The 13,612-nt window shown below is 42.6% G+C and overlaps 1 protein-coding gene across 4 annotated transcripts in view; it reads left to right on the forward strand.

Annotated features, from left to right (window-relative positions):
- Positions 1–5,325: 5,325 nt before the first annotated feature.
- ATG16L1 (autophagy related 16 like 1) overlaps positions 5,326–13,612 on the forward strand; it is a 32,345-nt gene continuing 24,058 nt past the window's right edge. For 3 of the 4 annotated variants that reach the window (XM_080933025.1, XM_080933026.1, XM_080933027.1), the window contains exons 1-2: positions 5,326–5,564; positions 9,262–9,355. In XM_080933025.1, coding sequence (XP_080789151.1) covers positions 5,450–5,564; positions 9,262–9,355 — 209 coding nt within the window. In that variant the 5' untranslated portion in view covers positions 5,326–5,449. Of the gene's footprint in view, positions 5,565–7,580; positions 7,624–9,261; positions 9,356–13,612 lie in introns of all 4 variants that reach the window. The other variant, XM_080933028.1, reaches the window with a different exon arrangement.

The following is a 13,612-nucleotide window of genomic DNA, read 5'->3' on the forward strand; positions in this document are numbered from 1 at the left end:
CACTCCAGAGGCAGAGGCAAGGTTTCTTAGTTCATTAGACTGGTCTATATAGTGAGTTCCAGCCCAGCCAAGACTGTGTAATGAGACCTTGCATTAAAACAAACACAAGAACTGTGTTTTTTATTTTTAAAGAAAGGATAAAAGCAAGAGGAATAAAAAGGAACAGAAGAGAGTTCTAGGAACTTACTGCCATCATATGCAATATTTCACAAAAAATTTACAAACAGGTCTCCTCTAGACGGAGCTCTGGGCCAGGACCCACACCTGGAGTGTCTGGCTCCCTGGAGCTGCTCATTCCTAAGTTTGAACCACAGTGGGAGTGAACTACTTTCATTTACTGATGAAAAGACAAAGGGAATTAAGACAACAGAAAGAGCAAGGAAAACAGCAACTAAGACTGAAGGCTGATCTGGAACTCTCCCAGGTTGGAGGGTCGGTGACAGTGACAGCCACCACAGATGAGGCATCAGGGCCGTCATATTCCTAGTATGACAGTCATTGCCATCTTTATCAAAAGCAACTATGGCTACTTGTGAGCATCCTTCAGGATGACATTTTGGCATTCCTTCATAGAATGAGGGGGAAGGCAAAGTCCCCAGACGCTCACTAGTGTGATTTTCTGCCAGATATATTCAGTTCTGCCTCTAATGCACATGGATTTGGGAGGTGATATACACAGTAACACAGTATGGGAGGGTAACTAAGTGCAAGGAATTTTATCTATGCATCTCTGGGGAAGTCATTCTCATGGGGTCTTCCCAGAAGTCATTGTTTCTGATAATAGCTGTTTTAGGGTCCTCTATACTCCTGTAACCAGTGTGCTGTAAGCAAGCCCAATAAACTCATTGTTCCCCAAGTTGGGTTTTGGCAGAATCCTTACTGTGGTCTGTCATTGGAACCCTATCTGGGGGAGTAGCCAATTGCTGCCTAGGGAAAGTCACTTAGCATACACTTAGAATGAGAATCTCCCTCCTGCAAGTTCTCAGCAATAGAAATGACTGAAAATTCATTATGCAAAAGCAGGCAGTGCTTTGTCTCAGTGAAAGGAGACGTTCCATAAAGTGCTTTTGTGAGTGGGGCTCCTTCCATTCCTTTGAGCAAATCTGTGCTAATTATCATGTTGCTACAGAGCTAGGAGACTCTTATTCTGCTTATACCCATTATGGGCAGTCAGAATCCATTTTACACATGCCGCTTCCCAGCAAAGCGTGCTGAGTTCTGTAGACACTCAGTACTTACCAGAACAGAGAGAAATCTCTTCTGATCTGTTATGAGCCACCAGAAGATTCTGACAGCCTCATCTCCTGTTGCTTTCCGTTATTCATCTCTGGTCCATTTGCTTCCCTTAAAGCCTGCAAATGTACCACGGCCTCCCTTCTCTGCCTGCTGCCTGTCAGGATGCCCTCTCTACTGGCTAATTTGTAGATCCCTGTGTAGTGGCACATTTCTTCAGTCTCACCACTCAGGAGGCAGTGGCAGGCTGATCTCTGTAAATTCTGGACTAGCTTGGTTAACATAGCGTTCTAGGACAGCCAAAGCTACATAGTGAGACCCCTGTCTCTAAAAGCAAAAACAAAATAAAATAATGTGTTTGTTTTATGAGTCCTAGTCAAGCTGAGCTTGCAGTGCCAGTTGGACAAGAGACCATGTAGGTGAGTGGTTATGAACACAGTGCTGGTCTGAACCCAGATCTAGCCAGGCTTTTCAGGCAAGTATTTAACAAATAAGGTCTATAGCATATGCTGCTTTTTCTATAAGCAACTGACAGTGAATCTACAATAATTTAGCCAATCTCTTCAAGTTGGGAAAAAAATCTCTAACTTTACACTATTATTAGCAATGCTGTGACAAACATTTTTGCATACGGTTATGCATCAAGATATTATTTGACATAACTTCAAGTTGATGCTGGCTGGGCAAATTAGCAAACATACCAATTATGTTTTAATTATTTTAAAATTTCCTGTCAGAAATTTATTATCAATAGTTTTCAAGATTTGATGCCATGGCCTTTTGTAGTTGATGCCACTGTTGCAGTTGAAGATTTCTTGTAACTTTCAGAACCTGCTTCTTCATTCACTTTCCTGTAGGAGGAAATAACTTACATCTGATTCCCCAGGCTTCTTTTAATGCCTCCAGAGCAAATATTGGGGTGTCCCTACTACAGATCTAGAACCTGACTGTTCTCCTCTGTCCCATGCTTGTTCTGTTCCAAGGATTTCTTAACCGTCTATGAAGGCTCTTTATTATTACCATTATTTAATCCTTTTATACAGTCCAGTCTTTATCCCCTCGCAGTCTGCCCTCGACGTTCCTCTTCCCATACTATCTCCCTACCTCTCCCACCCCACCAGACCTCTCCACTCCCTGGGGCCTCAAGTCTCTTGACGGTTAGGAGCATATAAGATCTTCTTACTTCAAGATTCTCTGACATTCCATTCCCCTTCTGTGACCTCCTCCTTTGTGTGGCTCCGTTATTTATAAAAAGCAAATTTTATTTACTCTATGTATGCATGCACCTACCTATGTTGTGTATATGTGTGAGGAGTGCCCCAGTGTGTATGCATGTGTGGAGGTCAGAAAAAAACTGGCAGGAGTCAATTATTTCCTTCTATTGTATGTGTTCTGGGACTTGAACTCATGTCATCAAGTTTGGCAACAATTGCCTTTACATGCTGAGCCATTTCATTGGCCGTTGTTACAATCTTACTAACCTGTCAAAAGCAATCTACTCACTTACTTATCTGTTAAACAATGATGTTCAGACAATTCTGACCCAAATTTTCTGTTCCAGTGAGTTTATCAGCCAAAGTCATCTGTCTTAGTCAGGGTTTCTATTCCTACACAAACATCATGACCAAAAAGCAAGTTGTGAAGGAAAGGTTATATTATATTTAGCTTATATTTCCACATTGCTGTTCATCACCAAAGGAAGTCAGGACAGGAACTCACACAGGTTAGGGACTTGGAATAGATGCAGAAGCTATGGAGAATGCTGCTTACTGGCTTGCCTCCCCTGGCTTGCTCTGGTTGATTTCTTATAGAACCCAAGACTACTACCAGGGATGGCACCATCTACAGTGGGCTAGGCCCTTCCGCTTTGATCACTAGTTGAGAAATTGCCTTACAGCTGGATCTCATGGAGGTGTTCCCTTTCTCTGTGATAACTCTAGCTGTGTCAAAGCTGACACACAAAATCTGCCAGTACACCATCTTTCTAAGGGTCTGTATCCTTAGAAACAGTATCCCCAGTTTCTCCTTTCTAACTTCTACTATTAATGGATTGCCTTCTGAGGCTCATCTAATGAAGGAAAGAATCTCTGATTCATTGTTCACAGTTTTTATTTGCTCTTGTTTTCATCCATCTCCTCTCTGGCATTTCTAAGATTAGTGGTTCTGGATACAGAGGCACATGGCTATATAGTCTCAGATACTCCAGAGGGCAGATACGAAAATATCTGGTAGAATACAACCTGTGGAGAGAATCTGAAAGAAGGGGGTTTCTAGAAGACAGCTTAAGCTCCTGCTCCTAACTTTGCACAGCTTGAGAAGCTATTGTGAAACCATGGCCCAGTGTTCATAGCAAAACTTCAACTTCCTTAACAAAGATACATGAGATCATTTCTGAGAACTTGAACAGTCACCAAAAAGGAGCCAGAGATGAAACAACTGTCCTGGGTTTTTGTTGTTTTGTTTATTTGGTTTATTTATTTACTTATTTTGAGACATGTTCTGGCTACCACAGAACTATGTAGACCAGGCTTGCCTCAAATCACAAGAGACTCACCGGTCTCTGCCTCCTGAGAGAACTATTAAGCCTTGCTTTTAATCAAGAAAATGATGCACAGGCTCACCTGCAGGCCAGTCTTAGGGAGACATTTTCTTAGAGGAGGTTCCCTCTTCTCAGAACTGTGTCAGGTTAAAACAAACAACAAACAGAACACAAAACTAGTACAGCATCAAGAAAGCTAAAGCAGTGATTTGGTAGCTGTGTCTCCAGAAGATCAGAATACACTATGTGCTCAAATGTCCTTGAGCCTGCAGACGTCTAATAAAAAAAAAACAAAAACAAACAAACAAAAAAACCCAAGGCTCTAGGGCGTGTGTGTGTGTGTGTGTGTGTGTGTGTGTGTGTGTGTGTGTTCACAGAATCTGCACTCCTCTAGCCTCAACCTGTGGGCTTTTCTGGAAAACCAAAAGTACCCTAAAAGATTGAACCAGACTTCCTTGACTTGAGAGGGGATGGAGTGGCCTTACTCCATGAATTGTTACCTACCTCCTTTTCATTTAAAAAAAAAAAATTCTCTGAAATCTCCAGCAGAGGTTATCTTTTTAAAAAGTTTACTCCTCTCTCTCTTTAGCATGTTTACTTCTTTAGCATGTTTACTTTTCTTTAACCTGTGTCTCTCAACTGATTCATATCCTTTGACAGCATAGTAACCAAAAGACCAAAATGATGATTTGAGTATAGGGGTTTGAGAGAAGCCTTGAAAGCACACACACACACACACACACACACACACACACACACACACACGCATGAGCAAAAAATTCAGTTTGGGTAGGTTTTTGGGTTTTTTTTTTTTTTTTTTTTTTTAAGATTTATTTATTTATCTTATGTGAATACACTATAGCTGTTTTCAGACACACCAAAAGAGGGCATCGGATCCCATTACAGATAGTTGTGAGCCACCAAGTGGTTGCTGGGAATTGAACTCAGGACCTTTTGAGGTGCAGTTAGTGTTCTTAACCACTGAGCCTTATCTTCAGCCCCTTGGGTAGGTTTTGAAGGGACACAGTTTGCTATGTAAAGATAGACTTGCCATGCTGCTGAAAGAAATTACACTTCACAGCTTTTCACATTCCGGTTAAGTACCATTACAATCCCCATTTTACAGGTTAGGCAACTAATGCTTAGGGTGACTGTCACTCAACGACGACCATTCACTACACACAGGGGAGTGGCCCCCACTTCTGAGCTGAAATAAAGAAAAAGCAGGCCCACAAAAAAAAAAAGAAAAAAGAAAGAAAAAACAAAACCGCACACACAGTGAAAGTAGCAAGGAAGCAGTTACCAGGGGACAAAACCCAGCCCCTTTCCTGCCTCCTTCCGCGAAGACAGGGTGCCTCGCAGCGGCTGCGTCTCGTCACCTACGCTTCCGGCTTCAAGATTGCGTCATTTAAGAGCGTCCTGCGACGTCTACGGCCGCGAGCTTGCGCCCGGCCTACGGCGTCCGGCAATGAGGCGGGTCTTCCGGCCTTCTCCAAAATAATTTCCGGTAGGGACCGGAAAATTATCCCGGATAACCTCAGGGGTGCCCGGTGTGAGGAGGTGAGGTTCCGGCGGCCGGCTTCTTTTCGATCGCGGCTTGCAGCCAGCACGCTACAGCCGGCAGCCCCTAGTGTCGGCGCGGATCGGCCGCCCTGAGGCGCCGGGGCAGAGTTCGACATGTCGTCGGGCCTCCGCGCCGCAGACTTTCCCCGCTGGAAGCGTCACATCGCGGAGGAACTGAGGCGCCGGGACCGACTGCAGAGGCAGGCGTTCGAGGAGATCATTCTGCAGTGTGAGCCGCACGCGAGGGCCCGGGGCGGGGAGTGGAACGCGGCGCGGCAGCAGGAATCCCTGGCAGAACCCCGGCTCTGCCCGAGCGCATGGCGGCCTCGGCGGGGACCTTGAGCCCCGCACGCCCCGAGCCCTTTCATTGCTTTCCTTCCTTCTTTGACTTAAACCTTGGGAGGGATCATGGAGGGTTCCCCTTCCCAGTTCTTTCCACAGGCATCGTTTGTGATTGTAAATCTCGACAACCTAGTCGGCGCCGATGCACTTAGGTAGTCAGGCTCCAAAAATATCGTTTTAAGGGATCAAGTTGACGACAAATTGACTTTAAGCATTAATTTGAGAGATGGACGTTCTCTTCGGAGTGCTGTGGATCTAGTGGTTTTTGACTACTCAGACCTCTTATTTTTGGTACACAATTTGAATTTTATGATTTGTCCATTGAATCACAGCCTTTGTTATTAGTGAAACGCTTGAATAAGAGAGAAGTGGTTTCTTCGCTGCTCTTGGCGATTTTAAGAATCGAAAGTATCTTTATGTATTCTTAAGGAGGGTTCTCACGAGCATTTCCGTGCCTCGTGTTCCCAGTTTTGCCATATTGTTTGACGTTTGAACGAAGAAGTTGTCACTCTTCGATCCTGAGGTCCCATCTGCTTTCTCAGATAGCCTGGGCAAAATCTTCCAAAGTTTTTTGCGGATAACGGGATTCGAAATAGTAACGCTGTTGTTTGCATTCTGATTCGGATAAAACAGTAGTTATTTGAACATTAGAATCATCTGGGAATTTTTTTAAAAAAAATACTTGAAAATCAAAACCACCTCAGATTAATTAAACCAGTATAAATAGCAGAAGATAAATAGCACCTTTTGCATGCTTCCTAAGTGGTTCTGATTTGCACACAAGTTTGATCGCTTTAAGTAATTGGAGTGTATTATTTCATCTTAAATTTTATGAAGCACCAAGACCAACAGTGATTAAGTTGAGTATGGATTAGTGTTGGGGCTGAGATTCGACTTTAGTTTAAAGACACTTGTACATTTGCCCTTGTTAGATCTCCGGAGAAATGGTCCTTTCACTGCTTAGTCTCTTTAAAAGGTGAGCAGAAAAGGGAGGCTCTCTCTGTAGCGTTGCTCCCTTGTACTCTGGGAGCGCAAAGGCTATTTCTGTAGCCCAGGAATCCACTTACACATTTCATGGGTTTCGTTCTTATTTCTCTTTAGAAGATAATGTAGTTAAAAGTCAAATTGGGTCAGAGACTTCACTAGGTCTTTACAGAACTTTTCACTTTTCTGGTTTGATGCACCTTTAAAATGAAAGTGAAGATATGCCCTGCCTGCTTCATAAAAACAGTGATTATAAGGGCATTAAACACCATCTGTATGATAAAATGTAAATGTCAGATACTAATAATCTTGGAGACAAATTGAGTCATTTTTGTTTTGTTTTGATTTGATATTTTTATATCAAAATTGGATATCCTGTTGGTAGACTGTCAAACCGTCTGAACAACCAGAGATGGGAAGTATTAAATAAGATTCTTTCCAAGTTCTGGAGGGTTGAGCTGAGATGAATTTCAGGTCCTTAACAGTAACTGTCTACGTGGAGCGGGGGAAATCTGGGACATCAATAACAACCACAGAAGAAAGGTTTCTTGTGTTGATAGACTGGAGGGTGGGATCTCTGCACTTGGTAGACTGTAAAGCTGTAATTTAGGAAGCTAATCCTACTGTCTACCCTACTCTAGATTGTTGTACACTAGTATTGTCAGTTTAGGGAAGGTGCTGGATAGCATGTAAGGTCTGGCTGATCTTTAGTCAAGTAATGGCTGTTTGAGGAGTCAGGAGAAGAGAACACAATACGAGAGGCCAATGGAGCAGGTTGGACAGACAACCTTTGCTTCCTTATATCTTTCTTCATAGGCCAGGGCATTGGTCATATCTTTTCTAGTTTGACTATGACCTAGTTCATTCTAGCCTCCTCAAGCTGGTCATTTCTCCCCATTTCCCTTGTGTTCCTGTGCAGTTCCTGTCAGAGCCTGAAGAGAAACATGAAAAAGAGGCCTTGGGTAGGTATAGGCTCCCTTATCGATCCTTCTTTGTAGGAGAAAACCTTTATGAAGGAGCCCTCTTAAATGCCCAGTGTCCTTTAAAAGCCCTACCCACCCTTCTCACAGGATGTCCATCTGTGGTGAAACTGAATGACACCTTTTTGTCATGCTATTCAAGGAACCACTTTCTAAAACTCATCAAATGTAGGAAAAAGTCTCCTACACTTCCATTTTAAGGAGAAGTGGGACAATCACCATGCCGGCTTTGATTGTATTTCAGATTTGGAATCACCTTCCTTCAAAGTTATACAAGGTTCCCATGGTCAGTTTCTTCTTCTGATTGGTGATGTATGTAGTGCTTTATTTTAGAAACTGGGTCTCTCTGTAACCCAGACTGGCCTTCAACTCAGAGTCTCTTTAAACCTACAGCATGCTGAGATTAAAGGCATTGCCCCTGACTCAGAGCTGTCCTTTGGCTCCCATTTCTCCTTCAAGCATAAGAAGGGCTCTTTAACCAACTGAATTTTTTTCTTTACGCAATACTGAGCCTTGGAGCCCCAAGCATGCTAGACTAGTACTTACTCTCCCACTGAACAACTACACTTGCACCACATTCTCCCCATAGTAATCTCATCAAATAACTAGGAAAAACTAGATACTGGGAAAGAGAATCTTAAACCTTACTGTCTCACCTTACACGGCTCCACAGGAATAGACTGTCACATTTCCTTATTGTTAATTCACTTTTTGTTATAGGACTATATAGGTTGTGACCTTTTTGGAGGCATCTTCTTCATTTTTACCCATTTAGAGCCCCCTCAATCAGACCTTATTGGACTGTGCCTTTTGAGTCTGACTACATCTTTCAAGCCCTGTCTTGTTCTTCTGAATTCCTATACTATTTACCATCTCATATGGGCAGAAAGAATTGTTTTAAAGTCTGTTCTATAGAGTTTGGACATAAATCTCCATCCAATTCTCTGAGCAAGCAGCCTCACAGTGGTTTTTGACATCTTTCTAGTTCAACTTTTTCATGTAACTGCCTGCCTTCACAGTCTCTTACTTGATCATTGTCGATAAGAAGTCTAAGTATTTCACATTTACACCTTTAATCCAAGCTGGTGGGGTCTCTGAGTTTGAGGACAGCTTGGTGGTATACAAAGCAAGTTACAAGACAGGCTGAACTACAGGGAAATTCTGTCTCAAAAAAAATAATAAATTAATAAAGACTAAGTTTTTATTTTATTTCTAGTCTATTAGACTTTCTGTTGTTCCCAGTGCCCTGGTCTAAAAAGTCATTAAATCGTATCAATAAACTTTTACATTACCTAGCATTTCTTTTTGCTGTGGTGCATGGTAGTTTGTTCCTACTCCAAAGGTGGAAAATAGTAAGGTAGGAAGCCATTTTTGTTTTCTCATAAGGGTCATTCTTCCAGGTATGTGTCCATGGGTTTGTGCAGTTGGACTTCACAAGCTTTGGCCAGAAGCATCCAAGCAGTTAAGTTCCTAGATTGCTACATGTGACAAAGCTGACCACAAACATAGTTAGACACCTAATGATGACACATGCTCAGGACATCTTGTGCTTCTTTGATCCCAAACTTGTAAGATATGTGCATGGTACAATAATCGCTTTTTTTCTTCTTATATATACAGATACCAAGTTGCTGGAAAAGTCAGATCTGCATTCAGTATTGACCCAGAAACTACAAGCTGAAAAGCATGATCTACCAAATAGGCATGAAATAAGGTATTCTGAAACAAATCTATGTTATAAATTTTATTTGAAACTTATGTTTTCTCTCTCGTGTATATTTATTTACTTTTGAGGCAAGGCCCCACACTATAGTCCAGGCTAGACTTGAATCTGTAGTGATCCTTCTTCAGCCTCCCTGATGCTGGGATTACAGATGCACACCAGCACGCCCTGCTCCCTTACCACCTTTAAAGCAAACCACACTATTTTCTGGCCCAGCTTGTCTCATTCCCTTCAAATCACAACTCCTAAAATCATGTAACTAAAATGGTTGTTCAGAAGTCAGTCAGTCCCTCCCACCCCCCTTTTCTTTAAGAAGCCTTATTAGATAGTGCAGTATTATGAGGTTAAAAAAAAGTTCTCAAGCCCTGTTCACCGTCACCTCTGTCAGTGTCTCTTCTAATCCACTGGGTTCTACTTTTTGAATAATCAAAAACAAGGAGCTATGCCTAGTGTTACACACCTGTAATTTCAGCACTTGGGAGACAGAGGCAAGCAGATCTCTAAGTCTGAAGCGAGAATGATCTACACAGCAGGTTCCAGGCTAGCTCAGGCAGCATAGTATGTCCCCATCTTTAAAGGAAAAAAAGCTGAATAATCAGAAACAATTGGGTTCCTGAGTAGTCTTCCAGAGCCTTGTTAAAACACATTACCTGACAAATAAACAGAGATTGCTTTAATTATAGTACTGGCTTGATCCTTTTAGCCTGTTTTTTTTTTTTTTTTCTTTTTTCTTCTTCTCCAGCTGTAGCTTGTGAAATCAAATTAACAGGTTGCAACAGGCTTTTTTCTTTCAAGAGCTAGATTGGGAAAGTAGCAGTTTGCCTTAATGGGAAAGGTAAATCCTGACAAATACAGTGAATGTTTGATTTGTTTGCCAAGCCTTAGTGGAGAGCCATACCATGGTGCAAATGAGGTTCACAGTCTTTCTGCACTCTGTCCGCACTGTGATGTTTGCATAGTTACTGGCTTGTGTAGGAGCCGTGCTCATTCTTCATCAGAAATCTATGCTTTTTTTTATGTTGACACCTAGTAGTTTTTAAGAACAAGGTAGCTAACTTAAGGTTTTAAAACAGAGGCAGAAATAGTACATGTGCCCTGCCATTTACTTCTGCCTATAAATGCATCTTCCACGTAGCTTTTTGTCCATCTGGCAAAGTTTTCTGGTAGGTGACGGGGTAAGAAAATTCTAGAGAAGAGATGGTTCTGCCCGGCTTATGTTCTGTCTTTTACTTAATCACAATTCAGGCGATCTTGCCTGTGTGGCCTGAAGATTCATGTTTAAGATGTTATTTAACAGTGATGTGCTTAGTCTTCATTACAGATTACAGGAAATGCAGCTTCATCTTGTTCTCTAAATTCAGTCAGTTTAAAGATTATAGTTCTGTCTAAGTAAGCTTTTTTTTTTTTTTTTTTTTTTTTGAGACAGGGTTTACCTGTCTGTATCTGTCCTGGAACTCACTCTGTAGACCAGGCTTATACATCCTAGCCACCGTCCGTCATCGAGGAAAACCAGCATAGGTACTCGGAGGGACAGGAACCTGCCGGCAGCAGCTGCTGCAGAGGCCATGGAGGAGCTCCCTGTGTTTACTCACCTTGTCTCGTACACCCAGGGTCGTCACCACTCATGGTGGGCTAGGCCCTAAATCATTAATCAAAACGCCAACATATATTTGCCAACAGGGGCCCTTTTTCAGTTGAGGTTTTCTCATCTCAAGTGACCCCAGCTTGTGTCAAGTTGATGAAAGCAATCAGCACACTGACTGTATTCCTGTATCATCAGTAAATTGATTTGCTCTGGAGGCAGGTAATTGTCTGAATTTTACTCAGGTGGTTGTTTTACTGGAAGTCTGTCTTTCCACAAACATCCATAATGAGACAGTCTTCCTGACTGCCTTGTTTCTGTCACTGCTGTCCTTTCCACAAGTTGTCTGGGGTTCCTCTTTCCCTTCCATATCCACTCGTGCTTTTGAGTCTTTACCTCAGACTCCTGATTCTGTGCAGTGGTTTACATTTATTTTGCCACCACATCTCTTTTTATCCCTTAACTATAGCTAGAGTCTCTTTCACATCAGATTTTGACTCTAGTATGGTCAGGCATTGGGGACACAGAGGTGAGAGTTATTACAACCACTTATTAGGGACAGAAGCCAAGCCAGAGGCCAGCACAGGGATGTTTGCTTGGAAATGTGTTGAGTGTTCACGGAAGCTATCAGTCCCTTTGTTTCATTGTGAGTAGAAGGAAGTCATTGGTCCCAAAGCAAGGGCGTGGCCTGTCCCTACTTGCCTAGTCCCTAGCAATTATGGGTGCTGTTTCTATCTGCAAGTCTCCACAGCCTGTTGTTTGCAGTCCACCATCCTAGGACGTCTTCCCTGTTACTCTTTTCAAACCCTCCCAACCATGTGGAAGGAATGACTTGATTTTCTTACAACTTTTATTTCGTGAGACTTTGTGTTGAATGCCAGCCCATAGGCTAGGATACATTGCATGCTTTGTACAGTTCCATGCTGTATGCATTCAGAGAAAGATTTGGTGAGATACTTTCTAATCACTCACAGTCATTAAAGATGGCTTTATACAAGGCAGTTCTACTTTTTTTGTCTGCTGTTTCTACTTCTTGGGCTAAGATTAGGGAAGTATTCAGTTTGCCTAAAAGGGTGAGATAAACGGATATTTATGCTTAGATGTATAATAAAAATCCAAGTATAAGTAGGGGTTTGAGTTATGTGGTATTACTATGCTATTCTAAGATAGGGCCTCTGTTTAGCCCTGGCTGTCCTGGAACTGTGTGTGTAGAAAAGGCTCACAGATCTCCTGCCTCTGCTGGGATTACAGGCATGCACAGCCATGCCACTTTATCATGCTGCTCTCATTCTGCACTGTATCCTAAGTCCTAAGGAGCAGCCCAGTCAATGTGGGTGCTGATTACCGTCCAGCCTTCTTCCCTTTTTCTATCCCTTTTTTCAGAGTCACCATGAATGAGTATTTGTAGCTCTTGCCAAGAACCTTCTCTTGAACCATAAATCTTCAGTTGTAGTCAGCCAAAATTTTGCAGTCTCTGAAATAAAAGAAAAATAAAGATTCTGGGACACAGATCCTTCGGCTACTGAGAGCTGGTAGCACTTGTCAAAGTGTATAGTGACCACACCTAACAAATGGTTGGTTTTGCTTGTTTTCTCTTGAGCTTTGGAGAAGAGATCTTTGGGACTGGCAGGCATTCCTTGATGAGAAATGGTTACTTCTGGATCAGTTTAGGTTTGAGTCCAGATATTTCTCTGATCAGGGTTAGTGGCCCTGAAGGTCTGTTGTTGTAGGGTTTAAGTCTAGGTTTCCACATAGTTTGTTTTGCCAGCAGCTGTTAACTGATTAACTTTTATCTCTGCCCCTGCACCCTTCTGCCTTTGTAATATCTTTATTACACTTTCACTGGTTTTCATCATCGTCTTGTTCCTGAGATAATATCAAATATCTGACAAAGGTTCCAAAACAGAATCACTGTCGAGGTATCCTGTGCTCCTGCAGCTTCATCTGTATGCTGACCTTACCTGTGAGCTTTCAGTGTGGGAAATCCTTCTGTCCTCTCCTAGACATTTTCCTCCCCCAAGTCTTGACATACAGTTTGATGCCTGGTTTGCTGGTTGCTCAAGTCTCAAGCCTTGAGTCATCCTTGGTTCCTGTCAGTCTTTCATTCTGCATATCCACACTTCAGAATGAGTCTAGACTCTCAACTGTCTCCAGTGGCATGGACCACTGTGGTGTAAGCTACCTTCTGTGGTAGGGTTACCCAATGTCCTGCTTATTGGTCTCACTGTCCTACACTTCCCTCTCTGTCCCAGACTCCTAAAACCTTACATCAGTGAGTGAATGCACGCTACAGGTTAGGGTGGGAGGCTCAACATAATCTTACTTTCTAAGTCTTGGTTTTTGTTCCCTTCACTGACACTGCCCCTCTCAGGTCTGTAGCGTGCAGCCTTCTCTACTCAGGGGACCTGAGTCCTCTGGTGGGGTGAGTACATGACTTGCCCTTCCTTTCTTTCTGGTCATCTTAGTGAAACTCAGACTTTTCTACCCTGTTCTCTTCCTTTCCTTGCTTGTACTTTTTTTGGTAACATGTATCTTCACACACTACTTGATTTTGCCCATCTGCTTTTTATTAATTATCAGATGACTGAGGACAGGGCTGAGATGTAATAACTTGTTCACCTATACTTTTGTTCAGGAGCCCCGTCTTTGCTCCTGAGCTGACTGGC

Source organism: Micromys minutus (assembly GCF_963924665.1).
Source record: "Micromys minutus genome assembly, chromosome: 19".
Lineage (NCBI taxonomy): Eukaryota > Metazoa > Chordata > Mammalia > Rodentia > Muridae > Micromys > Micromys minutus.